Genomic DNA, 17,197 nt, shown 5'->3' on the forward strand with positions numbered 1-17,197 from the left:
TGGATTTGTGTTTGGACAGCATAAAGGAATTAAGTTAATTTATTAGTTTTTACAAATTTAAGTGGATTTACTCTAGCATAAAAAAAATCCCTCCAAAAAACTCATGAATGTGTTGTTTCAGCTCATTTTAAATAAGTAGTCTGAACAAACAGCAAACATAATTTTTATGTGTTTAAATGTTTTTGTTTTGTTTTGTTTGCACATGTTTGTGTTTCTTTTCTTGTTTCGTTTCTTTTAGTTTAGTTTCTTGTTTTGTTTCCTTTGATTTTGTTTTGTTTCATTTCTTGTTTTGTGTTGTTTCGTGTTTTGTTTTTTGTTTTGTTTTGTGTTTTGTTTTGTTTGATTTCTTGTTTGATTTTGTTTAATTTAATTTCTTGTTTTGTTTTGCTTTGTTTCGTTTTGTGTTGTTTTGTTTTGTGTTTTGTTTAGTTTCGTTTTGTGTTTTGTTTTTTGTTTTGTTTTGTTTTGTTTGATTTCTTGTTTGATTTCGTTTAATTTAATTTCTTGTTTTGTTTTGCTTTGTTTCATGTTTTGTTTGTTTGCTGTGTTTTGTTTTGTGTTTTGTACAGTTTCGTTTATTGTTTTGTTTCGTGTTTTGTTTTATTTCATTTCGTTTTGTTTCATTTTGTTTTGTTTCTTTTTTTGTTTTGTTTACATAAATGGCCAGAAAAACACATTTTGAGTTTGCCTTTGTATGTAAAGTATTACAGCCAACAAAATCATAACATGATTTTTATAATTATTTAACTTTCTTTACTTGTTTGTAGGACATGAATATATAAATATATTTTCTCCTTTTTCTTAACAGGGCCTGTGTATGGCAGAAAAGGGAAAGAAATAAATACTGGCAGAGATTTTTTTATGAGAATGAAATGTACGGTCACCAACAGAGGCCGCACTGTCAACCTCAAATCAGCCAGCTGGAAGGTAATATTGCATAACAATTAACCAAAAATTAATTCATCACACATGTGCGTGTGCTTTTAAGTAAAATGTGGTCTGTCTGTCAGGTTTTGCATTGCACTGGGCATTTGCAAGTGTGCAGCAATCGGTCTCCTCAAATCCTGTGTGGGTATTCAGAGCCGCCGCTCACATGCATCACTATGCTTTGTGCACCAATTCCACATCCATCTAATGTCGACACACCTCTTGACAGCAAGACGTTCATGAGCAGACATAGTATGGATATGAAGTTCATTTACTGCGACGAGAGGCAAGTATATGTTCACAATGTATGTTTATTTGTGTATGTAATTACATTATGGAAGCCTGTTTCTGCTGCACTTTATAAGGGCTCTATTTTAATGATCTAGGCGCAAAATCGCATTAAGGGCGTGTCTGAATCCACTTTTCATATTTTAAGGACTGAAAAATACACTTTACCCCCTGGCGCATGGTCTAAGAGGGTTGTGCTTATTCTCTTAATAAGTTATGGGTGTGTTTTGAGCATAACGTGCATTAAACTAATTAGAGTCTCATCTCCCATTCCCTTTAAGAGTCAGTTACATCGCACCATGGCGCATTTGCTATTTACATGGCGGAGTTTGTAAGTGGAAAAACTGAATGATTCCCTTGCGAGAAAACGGTTAAACAGGCCATCTGCAGCGCAAGGATAAAGAACGAGCCTCCTCCATTTGGCCTCTTTACTTTCTTTTTACTTTTCCTCTTTACTTTATTGCTTTATATTCATAGATAGTGAAACTGTGTTGTACGCACTCCACTGAAGACATCCATTAGCCTACATATTTAATTTAGTTTGTTAAGTGCAAAGATTTGTTTCGAAACTTTTTCAGAATTTAGTTCTAATTTCCAGCCAAGGTAGTGTGTCAAAAAAAAACGAGTTATATCCGAACACCTATTCTTATGCCCTATATGGTAAATGGTGATGGATACGTCTCCAAAACCTGACAAGTGGACAAATCTAAGCTTATAAATATGCATATAATAAATAATATTGATAATAATAATAGCATTATACAAATGCAATCTGTCATGAATAACCCCCCCCCCCCCCCCCCCCCTTTTTTGTAACATTTTAATTCTTTACATTTTATCATATGTAAAGATAAGTGTGTATTGCTGTACATCCTGTGTGTGTTAGCATGTGTACGCGTTTTGGACCCACACAGATGCATAACTAACGTGCTCTGCACTGGACTGTAGACCAGCTTTTAGTTGGTTAACAGATCTTTCAGTTCTTCAAAATAGCAACGCCTCAACAATGCACCTTAATACACCTCCTTTTTAGACTGGAACACCCATGAGTCCACAAAGCGGCGCAAATAGATTTGCTTTTTAAACATTGTGGCGCAAATGTGAAAATTAGGGTTGCACTGGTCTGAAAATACCAACAAATCGCACCAAACACATCTTGCGCTTTATTGCACCAGGTGTATGATAGGACCCTTAAAGTTTTGAGGCTTTAAGGTTTATAAGTACACAACAATCTCTGGACTTGCTGCATCACAGACACCAATATTTTAACAATTTATAAAAAATTGATCACTTTCTGGCCATTTGATATTAGACATGGATGTATAAATTGCGATTATGATTTTAGAAATATTACATCGCTTTGTAAACATTTATTATTACCATTTGTTGAGTCTCCCCATACAGTTTGATAGAGCGCTTGGACCTGGAAGCCGCTTCGCATGGCATCACACTTAACAAGTGGATAAACTATTCATTATGAATCATGATTTATCAGTTGCTATTTAGTTGCAGGTTTGACATTCTTACTTTAGACAGCATTTGATTAGACTTAAATCACTGTAGTTCAGGCTGAGTCGTCAGGAAGATTGCGTGTGTGTATCTAATTGGATTTTATGCGTATTTATGCTTCCTTTGCGGTAACTGCACCAGTTGTGCTTATGTAAATGCATATGTGTTTCAAAGGTCTCTATTGAGAAATCTTATCATAATCTTTTTTCCGCTACTGCATGTATTATTATCAGTGAGTGTGTGTGTGTGGTAGTGAGAGGCCCCTGCCATTATGGGCCCTGGTCAGCAGTGGCCCTTGAGTTTGTCCTTATATACTTTAACCATTAAACACAGATCAAGTGTATAAAGTCACTAGCGACCCGAGATATGTTATAGTGTGAGTCCATTTTTCTGCATAATGATATCCGAATTATTTGATGACTTTCACTGCAATTTACTTTTATTCTTTAAGGTGGTAAAGTCAAAATGATAATGTGATGTTCACACATAATTACCACAGGAATAAAAAAAAAATTGTATTAGCAAATTTTGAACAGGCTTTACAGCAGAGCAATTATTGTATGCAATGAAATATTACTGTCACTGTTACCTTATGTTGTCTCTATGAATAACAGTGATGGAAAAAATATGCTGCAGTGCCATTACTTGTCAAAAAAACATAGTGTAAGTAGCGTAAATGTTCTAAATACCACTCAAAGTATGAGTAAAAAAATCTCTAAAGCTATTTCAGCTTATAACCTCCAAATTAACAACTATACCTTGCATGAGTACCATTCTCTTTTAAGGGTGTTTCAAAATGTCAGTTTAATTATTTTTCCATTCATGGACTATGAATTTAAAACGTGAGATTAATTGAGCCAAATTTGTGTAACCTAAATCCAGCACTGACAATATGTTAATGCTTTGGCTATGCACTTTGAACCCTGACCAGCAATGAGTGTCCAGCAGTTAGTACCACAAACCAAGCTTGCTGTATGCAGCCCTGACATTATGCATGTTATTTGTGCATGTATTTAAACACTTAGCATTTGTAAGTGTAACATTTGTATTATCTGTACGGCATTTAGTTTTTTTAAGGTCATTTTAGTGATTTCAGTTATCATACAGTAGGCATATTTTAGCTTCTCATAATATGCAGCAGTCTAAACAGTACTGCATCTCTGTTGTGTAATGATGGTGTAATGATTTTGCTTCTTCTTGTGCACCTTTAATGCTTCCACATAATACATATTTGCTAAATTTTTAAAGAATCCATGTCTTAAGGTCTGTCTGATGCAATATTTGGATGCAAAAATGTTGAATTTGATTGGACAAGAATCACAGGAGTGATTAAATGATTATTCTATTAGGCAATCACCATACAGACAAGAAAAAAAATATTCATATAAAAGTCAATGCAGTTTGAAAGATAATAGAAACAACATTTCAGATGTCTTACAATGCAGTCATCCTGCTGGTTTGTCCATTCACACATTTTTATCATCACATGATCTCTCATAACGATATCACATGACCTTTTTAATGCGCATACTGGAATTTGTTCGGTAAAAGTGTTTCCATCATAGTTTATGTGCATCTTTTCTTATTGAATAAAATGTATATCCTACTCAGTTATGTGCATGCTTTTTATGCGCATTTTCAAAATATATGCAAATCTTGGCGGTTCCATCAACCGATTTTATGCGCATATCCAAAATGTGCATAAAAATAGGTGGATGGAAACGACTTTGTATGCAACTTAATAGGCTAGAATAGGCTACTAAATTGCACATTTGGTGTGTATCCAGAATTTGATCCTCTATCACCATTTGGTGAAGTCATGTTCCAGGGAAACTGAAAGTGTGTGGTTGGCTTACACATTAAGGACTGGTATTACAGTAGTTAGAGATCAAGAGCTAGTCCCAAATATGAAATAACAGTTTGTTAATTTAAGGGTTAATGCAAAAGCAGATTCTTGTGGCCACATTTCAGACAACGGGTTAACAGCTGAGGTCAGATGTTTGCGTGCTTCCATTTAATAGGACTTAATATTGACCACACGGAGTTCATTAAAAGCCCATTGTGGCGCAGGAAATGACTAAAGACTTTTCTAGGAGAAAAACTAAAAAGAAAAATATCAATGGCATGAGATTTTAACATCCAACAGCATAATACAAATCTAGTATATTTGTATGATTGAGATGATTAATAGTCAAGCCTGCATCTAGCTTTCACTCCAGCACTTCAAACACACAAGAGGACCTGACCTTGCAAATGCACGAGAGCTGCTCTTTCTTTTAATCCAGCAAGTTGGAAAACAGACATTAAAGATAATGATCAGACAGAACAAGTACAACTCTCACGCGCTGTAGATTTATAGCTCCAATAAACAAGGATCCCGCTTGTGATCATTTGTTCTCACTAAGCCGAGCAGAGAGTTTACATTGGCTTCCAGCAGCACAGGTCTGATTGTTTTCACAAGATGAAATCAACAGTCATGAATCTTGGTTAATGATGTCTTGAGTGCTCTAATTCAATCACGCTTTGTTTTGACTGTTCCATTAGTTTTATTCTTGAGCGGTCTTTTGTGTTTCAGAGTCAGCAGCCTGATCGGTTACAGACCCGAGGAACTTCTTGGCCGTTCGGTTTATGAGTTCTGTCACGCTTTGGATTCGGAGAACATGACAAAGAGCCATCAAAATCGTGAGTATGATTAATCATTAAAAAAAGATTGCAATCTTGGTTCAAACAACCACCCAATCTTATTTCTAAACAATCACAATTTGAGTATGTTAAAAATGGATTCGTCAGTGAATGATTCAAGAATGATAAAAAAAAAATGCTGATTCATCTAGTACTAAAACGTGTAGTCTTCTAGAGTACATGTAAATTATTAAATCATTCTTTTAAAACTGAGATTAAAAATATATTAATTTTAATTACATCATATTAATAGTAATAATATAAAAAAATGTTTGATTACAGAAAATAATATTTTGTCAGAAACTCTAGTATTTTTTAAAATTGTTTTCATAATAAAAAGAAACAAATTCTCACACCGTGTCCTAACTACATTATATGTGACGTCAAAGGGTATTTTGTCCATGTTAAAAGGGGTTGTTGTCATCTGCGACACCCCAAAACCTCATCCACAGACAACCCCCCAGCCCCCTCTATATTTTCGACCGAGACAAACCACTACCACCCTCCCTCCCCCTTCTTCACTTTAGTCGGCGACTCCCCCAAGCGCCCCACTCTTCCCTTGCGTGAGGGCAGCATTGTCGTTGTTTGTCTAGAGTGCCAGTTACCGTACATTTACATGGGGCTTCAGTGTCAATGCTTGACCGTGGGCGTGTGTGAAGTTGGGGCTGACACGATCATCATAGCAGCGTCAGCCAATGAAATTAGTCCACAATCGGTTACTGTCTGAGCTGGGTTATGTGCATAAAGCGATCTGATTCGCTGACGCTTCCATTGGCGCTTGAAATGTTGAGAAATCCCTAACTTCTGCAGCGAGCAACACCACCAAAGAGCATAGAATCACCAAGAGATGACACTCAATAGAACTCATTGCAACAGCAGCGCCCAGCAACAGCCCCGGATTCCGCCATTTTGGAGTGAAAGCGATCGGCTGTCCATTGGATCTTATTGCTGTCGCGATGGCAAGCAGCTGCTTTGTTTTTTTATTTATTTATTTAAAAACCGCATGAAAGCTGAGATACAACCTGAATGAGGACAATACAACACTTACTATCACAATCATCAGCCCTTTTTATTAGTTTATTTTACAGACTTATAACATGCTGTTGTTCTATTGGAATTTTCCTTCCAAAATGGCCACCGCGCCATTTAGTGGCTGTTTCCCAAATCGAACTAGAGTGTCGCCTCTTGGTGATTCTATGCTCTTTGACACCAATGAAGCAGCGCCAACGGTCCCACAGTTCAGTTTAGCAACTCTTGACGTCACCCATTCAAAGTGAATGGGAAGCATTGACGGTGACACTGTGTGTGAATGGGCTTTAATAGTTGAACAGTTATTGATTTATTTAGCTTAGGTAAATACAAATGTATAAATATAGACACACAATAAAGGGTATTTTTTCCATATTAAAAAGTGTATTTGTTCTTGTGATGTGTGAAATTTCTACTTTAGAAATAGTTTCTATTTCTATGAGGTCACGGCTGAACAAAAGCATAAACTACTATGACAATGATAACTTTAGGTGATAATTATGGGCTTTATTGGGTGTTAAATGCTACTAATGTGAGTTTGAATGCCATTTTATGTGACATTTATTGCCATACTGAAAGCAGCAGCAGATCATTTATCTCAGATCTTGAATTTAAAATAACTAACAAACATATAGTTTGAAAATGAAAGATAGAACTGTGAACTCTATACAATTATCAGTCACTCAGCGTGTATTCTTATAATGTTAAAGAGGTTGAATATATATGAATTAGATAATAAACCATACCATTTTGTTGTCAGTGTTAGTGCAGTGCACTATTGTGTGCTTCTGAATGGCTCTGGTATTTAATTTTTTTGTCATATTGCATTTGGTCCAGACAGCCAAGTTGCTTATTGATAGAATCTTGTCCCATCATGTGCTGTTAGGACATGGTGTCAGTTTATGCAGAATCGAGCAACATGTACACATCTAATAAATCCAGGAGACAAAACACATCAAAAGTCAGATTTTTCTGTTCCTTTGTTTCATGCACTAAAGCAAAGAACACCAAGAAAACTAGGAACAAGCAGTAGCTCATTGTGTGAATGCCGTTTTGGCTAATTTAGCTATCTTTAAATCAATCTGGACTCCGTCCTGAAGTGACTCACAGTCTGGAACGGGACGGTGTCTCTCATCTCTGTCCATGCCGGAGTTCAAAACCTTGTAGACCTGAGTTGTTCCCATGGGCTTGATGACTGAGGGAAACAGATGTCCTGTCAGGCTCCAGGAATTGTTGAGGGATATTTATAAACTCCATGGTTGTTGCATTGCTTATTTATTTACTTAGCAGATGCTGCCGATTCTACGATTGACGTTTTCTGACATTTTAAAACAATATAAAAATTAGCTTTCCTACAACCTACTGTATAGTGCTTATATGTCTTAATTAAACAGACAAACTGTGAGATTAAAACATTATTAGTCATAAATATGAGAATACGTTTCAGTTATAACTAGTCAGTCAAAATTATGAAATAAAATGATATTGACATTAACTGAAATTAAGACTACATACTGATGACATTTTGAATGATCAGACCCCCTAGTTTTCCCGTTTTTTTTTTTTTTTGGGGGGGGGGCGGTGGGGGGCTGCAATAAAAATGACTCATTTTGGGGTAGTAGTAATCATTTATCGATTTGACACACATCATAATACCAGCCATACATGTAATGGACAAATACTGTCCTTTATTTCGGTCACGTCCAGCAGACCTCATCCTTGAACCAGTTTCCAGCATTGTAAGCTGCTTGCTGTTCTGTCTGTTCCATTGCTCCATTTGTTAGATGTTTGCATTAATTTTCTTTGCAGTCTGAAGCTCGTCAAACATACAAAACTTCACATGTAAATCACTTGCACTTCATTCGCATCTGCCTACTATACAGGCTGCAAAACAACCCCCCCCCCCCTTTCATGTAATGTAATGATTGTGAGTGCGCAGGTGAGACGTCATTTTTCGACACTCAAATATGCCACTTGCGCTGCGTATGTAACATCTATAAGTCATGTAAAACAATTCATTGCAAACTGGAATAAATAAAATTTGATTAAATGGTTTGGAATTGGATGTTTTACGAGATCATTTGCATTTTTTGTGATTGTTTTGCGTTTAAATTATGAATTTTGCAGTATCGCGAAAATTTGTGACTTTTCATAGATTTTGCATTGGATTCAGCGATCGCAGAATCGCGAATAACTAGTGGGTCTGATTAATGGTGTACTGTCATTATCTCATTATGTCATGTCATATGACAAAAATGTATCTCAAAATTTTGATCTATACCTTAACATCTATGCTTTGTTAGAATATAATAAAAAATTGATATAGATAATTAAAAAATAGAAAAAATACTTTTTAAAAAATCTTATCATTATAATAAATCATAATTATATATTTTTTCTCAACAACAAATTTGTCATAAATGTAGATTTTTTTCTTTATGTCATCAGTATCTCATAATTATTTTATCTCATAAGTTTAAATTGCTTTGTCAGAACTTTTAAACTTTTTTAATCTAATTTTTGACCTAAAATGATAATTTTTTACATTTTATCTCAATGATGACATTACACACATATATATAAACATATTCAAAATTAATATCAGAATTCTTGTTTTTTAGCATAGCATCAGTTTTATCTCAAAATTATGATTTAGCTAAATTATGATTTTCCCCCTTATTGTGATAAAAACGGGTTTTAATAATTGGTCAGTATATTTACAGTAGATGAGATAAATATTCAGTACATTATCTCCTGCATAAACTATGGTCACACTTTATTTTAAAGTACAATTCTTCCTATTAACAAACCATTAACTATGACTTTTGCCCCAAAAAACTCTCAATGTGCTGTTTATTAAGAGTTATAAAGGGTTTAGGTATTAGGTAGGATTAGTGATCATTCAGAATATGTACTTCATAATTACAAATAAACAGCCAATATCTTAATAATAGGAAGGTAATAAGTAGGGCCAAACAGAATCTGCTGACATTTTTTTCTGTTTCTGAACAGAATTTTGCAAAACAAAATCTGGGGATTTATGCAGAATGATTTTGGAAGTATCACAACTAAAAACTCAATATATGAAATAAAAAATAATACCTGTTTAATTTTTATTCATTGTTTACAATGCAAATTCATTTAGATCCGCTTAATTGTTAAACAATGCAAGTCTCTCATATCATATATCTGCTAGAAGACAGAAAATATTACTTTACAAACTGTATTGTAAATAAATCATATGAACATTTTCATATTAGTCAATAATATTACTGAAATTAGTTTAAAAGCTGAATAAATTGACACATTTACACAAGTAAATAAATAGACTCAGTGATGGGCTAAAAATCTGCAGAAATCTGCACGCGTAGATTCCGCGTGGGCCTAATAAGCCACTTAGTTAATAGTGAGAATACTTAAACCAAAAAAGTGTTTCAGTAATTTTTTATTTAACCGGAGCCAAAGATGGTCCAGAAATGGGTCAGTTCCAGATTCATTGTAAACCAGAAAATAATATAATGTCTGTATTAGCCCCAGTCAAATCTTGTTTTGAATGTGATTATTTTGTGGCTTCAGATCAAACTGATTTGATTGTTGTTGCCGCATGAGGCACTGAGGCTGCAGTTACTGGCCTGAATCCCATTAGACATCCTTTGACTTCATCTTGAGCAACCCAAAAGCTTTCAGATTTGCTTGTTGAGGAAGGCACCCTTGATTAGCGAGTGCATTAGCGGCTAACAAGGCTTTGAAGCACAGAACCTGTGATCTGGTTCCTCTGATGTCTTTAATCCAGATCAGTGAGCTGGTGTTCTTCACTTTGACTCTTACCTGCTTTACTAAGATCTTCTGATTTAAAAAAAAACATGACTTCAATGCTGTCAGTTTAAACCATATACTAGTGTTACATTTTAAAACTATTCATTTATATCATCATTACAGAGCATATACTGTTGCAATCAGAAATATTAAACCCCCTTTGAATTATTTTATTTTTTTTATTTCCCAAATGATGTTTAATAGGGCAAGGAAGTTTTCACTTTTTTCACTTCAGTTTTTAATTTTTTAAAAGCCATTTTAAGGTAAAAATTATTAGCCCCTTTAAGCTATTTTTTTCTATAGTCTACAGAACAGACCATCATTATACAATAACATAGAAGTGGCTTGAAAAATCTAAAATCTAAATCTAAATATTGTCAGTAGTTTTACTAGCTGAGTGCATGTACATTGTAAATGTTCTTGGTAATGAAGCTAAATGCAATTTTTGAACTTTTTAATGACCTTTAATACATTCATTTTATGATTTTATGTGCCAAATCAAATCAAAACCCAAGCAAAAAATAAAATGATTGAATTACCTGTCTTCATTAATCAGTTCAGAAAATTTAGTTAATAAGTGTTTTATTTACATATTTCAATTGAATGCTTTGTTAAACACTTCAAACCCACAATAGATGATTAGTAAATAAATCATTTTTAATATTTCTATTACTATATAATAATAATTATAATATTCATTTTCTTTTCGGCTTAGTCCCTTTTATTAATCTGGGGTTGCCACAGTGGAATGAACCGCCAACTTATCAGGCATATGTTTTACGCAGCGGATGCCCTTCCAGTGCAACCCATCACTGGGAAACCCATACACACTCGCAGACATATTTAGCCTACCCAATTCACCTGTACCGCATGTCTTTGGACTGTGGGGGAAACCGGAGCACCCAGAGGAAACCCACGCGAACGCAGGGAGAACATGCAAACTCCACACAGAAACGCCAACTGACCCAGCCGAGGCTTGAACCAGCAACCTTCTTGCTGTGAGGCGACATCACTACCTACTGCGCCACTGCATTGCCATGTACTTAGTATAAACCACTTATAAACCACCATATACTTATAATTATATTATTATATAAATATATATTTTTAAGGTATTGTAATATTTCAACATGTTTGTTACATTTCAAAATCTAAATATTTATTTTTAAGTATTTTAGGCAGCTTGGTTAAATGTCGCCTTACAGCAAGAAGGTTGCTGGTTCGAGTCCTGGCTGGGCCTGTTGGCATTTCTGGGTGGAGTTTGCATGTTCTCCCATGTTGCTGTGGGTTTCCTCCAGGTGCTCCCGTTTTTCCCACAAGTCCAAAAACATGTGGTATAGGTGAATTGAATAAGCTAAATTGACCGTAGTGTAAGTGTGTGAATGCATGGATGTTTCCCAGTGTTGGGTTGTGGCTGGAAGGGCATCTGCTGCGTAAAACATATGCTGGATAAGTTGACAGTTCATTCTACTGTGGCAACCCCAGATTAATAAAGGGACTAAGCCGAAAAGAAAATGAATGAATGAATAATAATAATAATAATAATAATAAACTAATACATTGAATTTATTTTTCAATGTCCTGTCCATTCTTAACTTGAAAGTTGAATATACCACATAAAATACATTATATTTTATACATAACCTACTTTGAATGAGTCCGAATTACTATACATTAAGTGAAGTTTCATAAACTAGTTTCAAAAGGAGCACGTGATATGATTGAGCACGTCTGGCCGCTCATTTGTAATCAGTAATAATCCAATCAGAGTGATCCTAGTTTACTATAAATGGATCATTTTCTTCCTACTGCTCTATCTTCGTTTGGAAGAATCCCCCCTTCCACCCCATCTCCTCCTTTTCCTCTCTTTTCTAAAGGGGAGCTCTCGAGACCTACCTGATCTCGGATCTCCTGATATGCTTATTGACTGGGCGGGAGCCCTGGGCTCAAATATCTCCAAGCTCAGGGTTCTCTCCCGGGACAGCATGCCAAACCTGTTTTAAACGCCAAGCATATCCAAGTGGGAACTCTTAAAACGGCAACTGCGTCTCACGAAAGACAGAGTTAAGATGCCGTTCTTTTATCCCACGTGGATGCTATTAGGATAAAAAGAGACCAAGACCTTAAGTATGGTGAGAATGAATGAATGACAGCTTCTAAAATTGTCTGAGAGACATCCCCTTTTAGCCCAGTAGGCCTACCTTCTATCTGCTAATTTAAGCTAATTTTTAAAAGATAAATGTAATGTATAAAACTATGCATTATTTGTATTACTTCATAATACCTATATATCTGATAAGCTTTTTATATTAATGGACAATATTATTGATGTTTCTCAATGTTTTTACACTACATTATTTGAATCTACCAAGCTTAGCTTACAATGTTTACAATGTTTACGTTGCTCTACTGACATTAAATCTAAATCCCAAGTATCAGAAATGACTACAGATTGTTAAAATTTAATTAATGTCAATCTTAATGGTATTGATTAATGCACTTATGTTTGCTGATTTCATTCATTCATTTTCCTTCTGCTTTTTTTCCTGGTTTATCACAGCGGAATGAACCGCCACTTATTTGACAGATTTATACATTTTAAATTTCAGGCGGTTTGTGTATGTGTTTTGTTTGGTAAAAAAATAGTTGATTTTTCAACTAATTACACTGTATTGTCCCAATAGGTGGATTTAGAGGTTTTTGCAAAAAAAGCACAAGTAGATTTAGCTGGTTTTGACGCAAAACAAAATCTACCTTTCTAGCTAAAAACCTTTTCATTACATATAAAATTAAACTTCTGAACCTAATTACAGGAGCCTGATAGAAAATGCTCATTTACAAGAAAAGAGGTCTGATGGATTTATAGAGTTTGCATCTGAACTCTTCAAGTCCTTTTAGAAACATTTACCTTTACACGTCTGTTTTCTTCTTCAGTTTGCAATAAGGGCCAGGTAGAGAGTAGCCAGTACAGAATGCTTGCCAAACATGGAGGCTACGTTTGGGTGGAGACTCAAGCAACTGTCATCTACAACAACCGCAACTCCCAACCGCAGTGCATCATCTGCATCAACTACATCCTGAGGTACTGCTTTAAACTAATCTCACATTCCACACCATCACAACATCATCCTCACACTGTCCTCATGTTTCAGCTCTGTGGAGGAGCAGTCCGTCATCTTCTCCCTGGACCAGACGGAGGCCCTGTTCAAACCCTACCACACCTACGACATGGGTGAAATATTCAGCCAGAATGCATCCGATGCTCAGAACATTCTCTTCACTACACTCAAGGAGGAGCCTGAGGAGTTAGCGCAGTTAGCGCCTATGCCAGGGGACGCCATCATTGCCCTGGACTTTGGTCAGAATGCCACCTTTCGGCACTTCTTCAACCATTCCCCATACAACACCTTCACCCTCTTCACCCCCTCGACCCCTGATTACAAATCCACCCCCATCCTGCATGCATGAACTCTTCTTCTTCCCTTGGCTGTCCTTATTCTACCTCACAATCACACGTATACACTGCGCATGTGGCATATGGTGTTGTACTGTAATTCAATTGGCATTGTAGCTTTGCTTTGCTACACGCAATATGTAAAAACAATGACTATTGAACGTATGGCTTAGCGTTGGCTTTAGCATCAGCACTTATGGATTATCATTAACAGTTTGTTAGTTTTTGTGATAATAAAAGTAAATATGTTTTCATATCACATCTGTTCTTGAGAGTTTAACAGTGTGGGATTTAATGGGAATACTAATTTCTCTTCATTCAATTGCATGTCTCCGCATGTTGAAACCACTGCATGAGATTGAAATCTTCATTTCAACATTTCTTCTGGTGATGGCTGGGGTTGTTTTTAATGTCTTACTGGTTTATGGAAACATTGTTGTGCAAAATGTAGTTTCTGTCTGTATATTTTTGTCTCGCTTTCCAGTGCAAATGTCTAAACGTTTGGAAATCAAGGTAGATTTATTTGAAAGGCAAATGTACTTGAAATATTAAGCAGTTTTATATCTTTTCCAACTGATCCCACTTACGGTTTTCCCAAAACTGACCCGGAAAATTCGGAAAAGTCTCATTGACTTAACATTGGACTAAACTTTGTGATCTCATAACTTTGCGCCAGACTGTCTAACAGACTTAAGGTTATGCTCATTTAACTCAGACTACCAATCTGCAAATCACTGTTGACCTTTCAACTCACTAGCCCCACACTAGCAACCACTTACGGCACTCTAGCAACTGTCCCATAGACTTCCATTCTAAAATATTTTTTTATATTTATGCTAGAAACATGTTAACAATATGCTAATTCATACTAGAACCATGCTAATTTATGTTAGCAACTGCCTAGCAACAATTCAGAACACCTTAGCAACCGTCTAGAAACTCCTCAACAGCTCTCTAGCAACACCTTAGCAACTGCCTAACAACACCTTAGCAACCACTCAAAACACCCTAGCAACCACCCAGCAACACCTTAGCAATGACCTAGAACACCTTAGCAACCGCCTAGCAACACCTTAACAACCACCTAGCAATGCCTTAGCAACTGCCTAGCAACCACTCAAAACACCCTAGCAACCACCTAGCCACGCCTTAGCAACCACTCAGAACATCCTAGTAACTCCCTAGCAACACCTTTGCAACTACCTAGCAACGCCTTAGCAACCACCTAGCAACTACTCAAAACACCCTATCAACCACCTAGCAAGACCTTAGCATTGACCTAAAATACCTTAGCAACGCCTTAGCAACCCCTCAGAACACCCTAGTAACTCCAGAGCAACACCTTAGCAACCACCTAGCAATGCCTTAGCAACCTCCTAGCAACCGCCTAACAACCACTCAGAACACCCTAACAACCACCTAGCTGCACCTTAGCAACCACATAGAACATCTTAGCAACCACCTAGCAACACCACAGCAACCAACTAGCAGCACCACAGCAACCGCCTAGCAATACATCAGCAACTGTCTAGCAACCACCTTAGCAGCTTAGCAACCACCTATCAACACCTTTGCAACCAACTAGCAATGCCTTAGCAACCAATCAGAACACCCTAGCAACCACCTAGCAACACCTTAACAACCGCCTAGCAACACCGCACCGTCTAACAACAGCTTAGCAACTACCTAGCAACACCTTAGCAACCAACTAGCAATGCATTAGCAACTGCCTAGCAACACTTTAGCAACCAGCAAGCAACCACTCAGATCTCCCTGTCAACCACCTAGCAACACCTTAGCAATGACCTAGAACACCTCAGCAACCACCTAGGAAGACCTTAGCAACCACTCATAACACCTTAGGAACCACCAAGCAACGCCTAGCAACCACTTAGAACACCATAGCAACCTCCTTAGCAACCATTCAGAACACCCTAGCAACCACTCAGAAGAACCTATCAACTGCCTAGCAAGAAACATGTCAATCCATACTAGAAACATGCGAGCACATATGTAGTTATCTCTCTATGACAACTGTTTCGTACTTCTTAAAACTACTTCAATTATTTAAACTTTGAAACTGCTTCAAACTTTTAGACGAGGCGTTCTCAAGATACCATTAAGTTTGCCTACGAACTTTACTTTTCTAGTTCTTATATTCTATAGTATTATAAGTCATTTCGCTTTTAAATCGGATGTCATGTGGTGCAGGATTGAATCTGGAAGAGTTCACAATCGGCTTCCTTTAGTTTCTACAATAAGAGTCTTCAAATAATGATTAAAAATAAGTTCTGTGGTAACTCAACGATCCTTAAAAATGTTCTTCTACAAAAAAAAAAAAGCACGAACTCTCACCCCAAACGCTCTTATCTAGTGACATTAGAAACATATGCTTTAGAAAATACACACATCAGCTTCCAAATGTACATTTTCAGCATGGGTGTGTCTAAATTGCAGAGCAAAACACTGAAGTGTAATGAAAGTTATGTTTACTACAGATGTTATTTGATTTATAAATTGAAAACCCCATAGGAAAATCTTGACTTAATACACAGCAACTCATTCTTCAGTCGTCAGAGGTCATTTCTGCACCACTTTATTTATACTGGAAAACAAGACAGAAATATGTTGTTGTTTTTCAAAGTAACTCTCAGAAATCGAGCCAGATCATGAGTAACTTGCATCAAAGTGTGTCTCTCCACCTTTAATTGATCTTTCTTGGCTGATCATGTTGTATGTTTTGTTGAACTGTGACTTCAAAGTCTTGGTTTGACTTGTTTCTGTGTCCTGCAGAAAGGTCAGAGTTTGAAGAGGAGACATTCTTTTCCAAGTCCTCCAAGCTCCCTCCGGTGGGCCCATCCTGGGTTGTGGACACACCTCCTGACGGCAGTCCTGAGAGAAACCTGTCCAGCTTGCCGTCCTCCTTCACTGTACCCCAAGTGCCTCCAGCAGGCAAATGCACACCCTGTACGACACCCTGCTTGAGCAGTTGCAGCAGCTGTTCTACAGTACGTCCATCTTTTCTTCCTCTATGTGATGTTTCTGTTTTCATTTTTTTTTTGGTGTGGTATATTGTTTTATAAAAATATATGTGCAAAGGCGGTAACACCAAAAGCTCCAAAAGTATCAAATTTATTCACTCAAAAAGGTTATATAAGCGATACTTTTAGAGCTTTTGTTGCTGCATTTTCATATATGTACATACACTACATGACAAAAGTCTTGTCGTCTATCCAACTTTTAGGAACAACAGATAACAACTTGACTTCTAGTTGATCATTTGGTATCAGAAGTGGCTTATATGAAAGGCAAAGGCCTCTAGATTACACTTATTTTACCAAAATAAAATATGATCATGCTTTTTTTTATTATTATTTAGTTAGTACAGTAAAGTCTGACTTTGCTAAGACAAGTCTTGTCACTTAACAGAAATAATGTACAGTATAGGACAATGGTTCTCAACTGGTTTGGCCATGGGAGCCACATTTTTCA

At 36.5% G+C, this 17,197-nt stretch overlaps 1 protein-coding gene across 1 annotated transcript in view; it reads left to right on the forward strand.

Annotated features, from left to right (window-relative positions):
* Nucleotides 1-17,197, forward strand: part of epas1a (endothelial PAS domain protein 1a) — a 53,090-nt gene that overhangs the window by 22,938 nt on the left and 12,955 nt on the right. Inside the window, exons 5-10 of the mRNA XM_056468873.1 lie at nt 809-927; nt 1,011-1,213; nt 5,300-5,406; nt 13,186-13,333; nt 13,404-13,609; nt 16,499-16,713. Of these exons, the coding sequence (XP_056324848.1) occupies nt 809-927; nt 1,011-1,213; nt 5,300-5,406; nt 13,186-13,333; nt 13,404-13,609; nt 16,499-16,713 (998 nt within the window). The remainder of the gene's footprint in view (nt 1-808; nt 928-1,010; nt 1,214-5,299; nt 5,407-13,185; nt 13,334-13,403; nt 13,610-16,498; nt 16,714-17,197) is intronic.

This window comes from Danio aesculapii, chromosome 12, assembly GCF_903798145.1.
Source record: "Danio aesculapii chromosome 12, fDanAes4.1, whole genome shotgun sequence".
In the NCBI taxonomy this organism is placed as follows: Eukaryota; Metazoa; Chordata; class Actinopteri; order Cypriniformes; family Danionidae; genus Danio; species Danio aesculapii.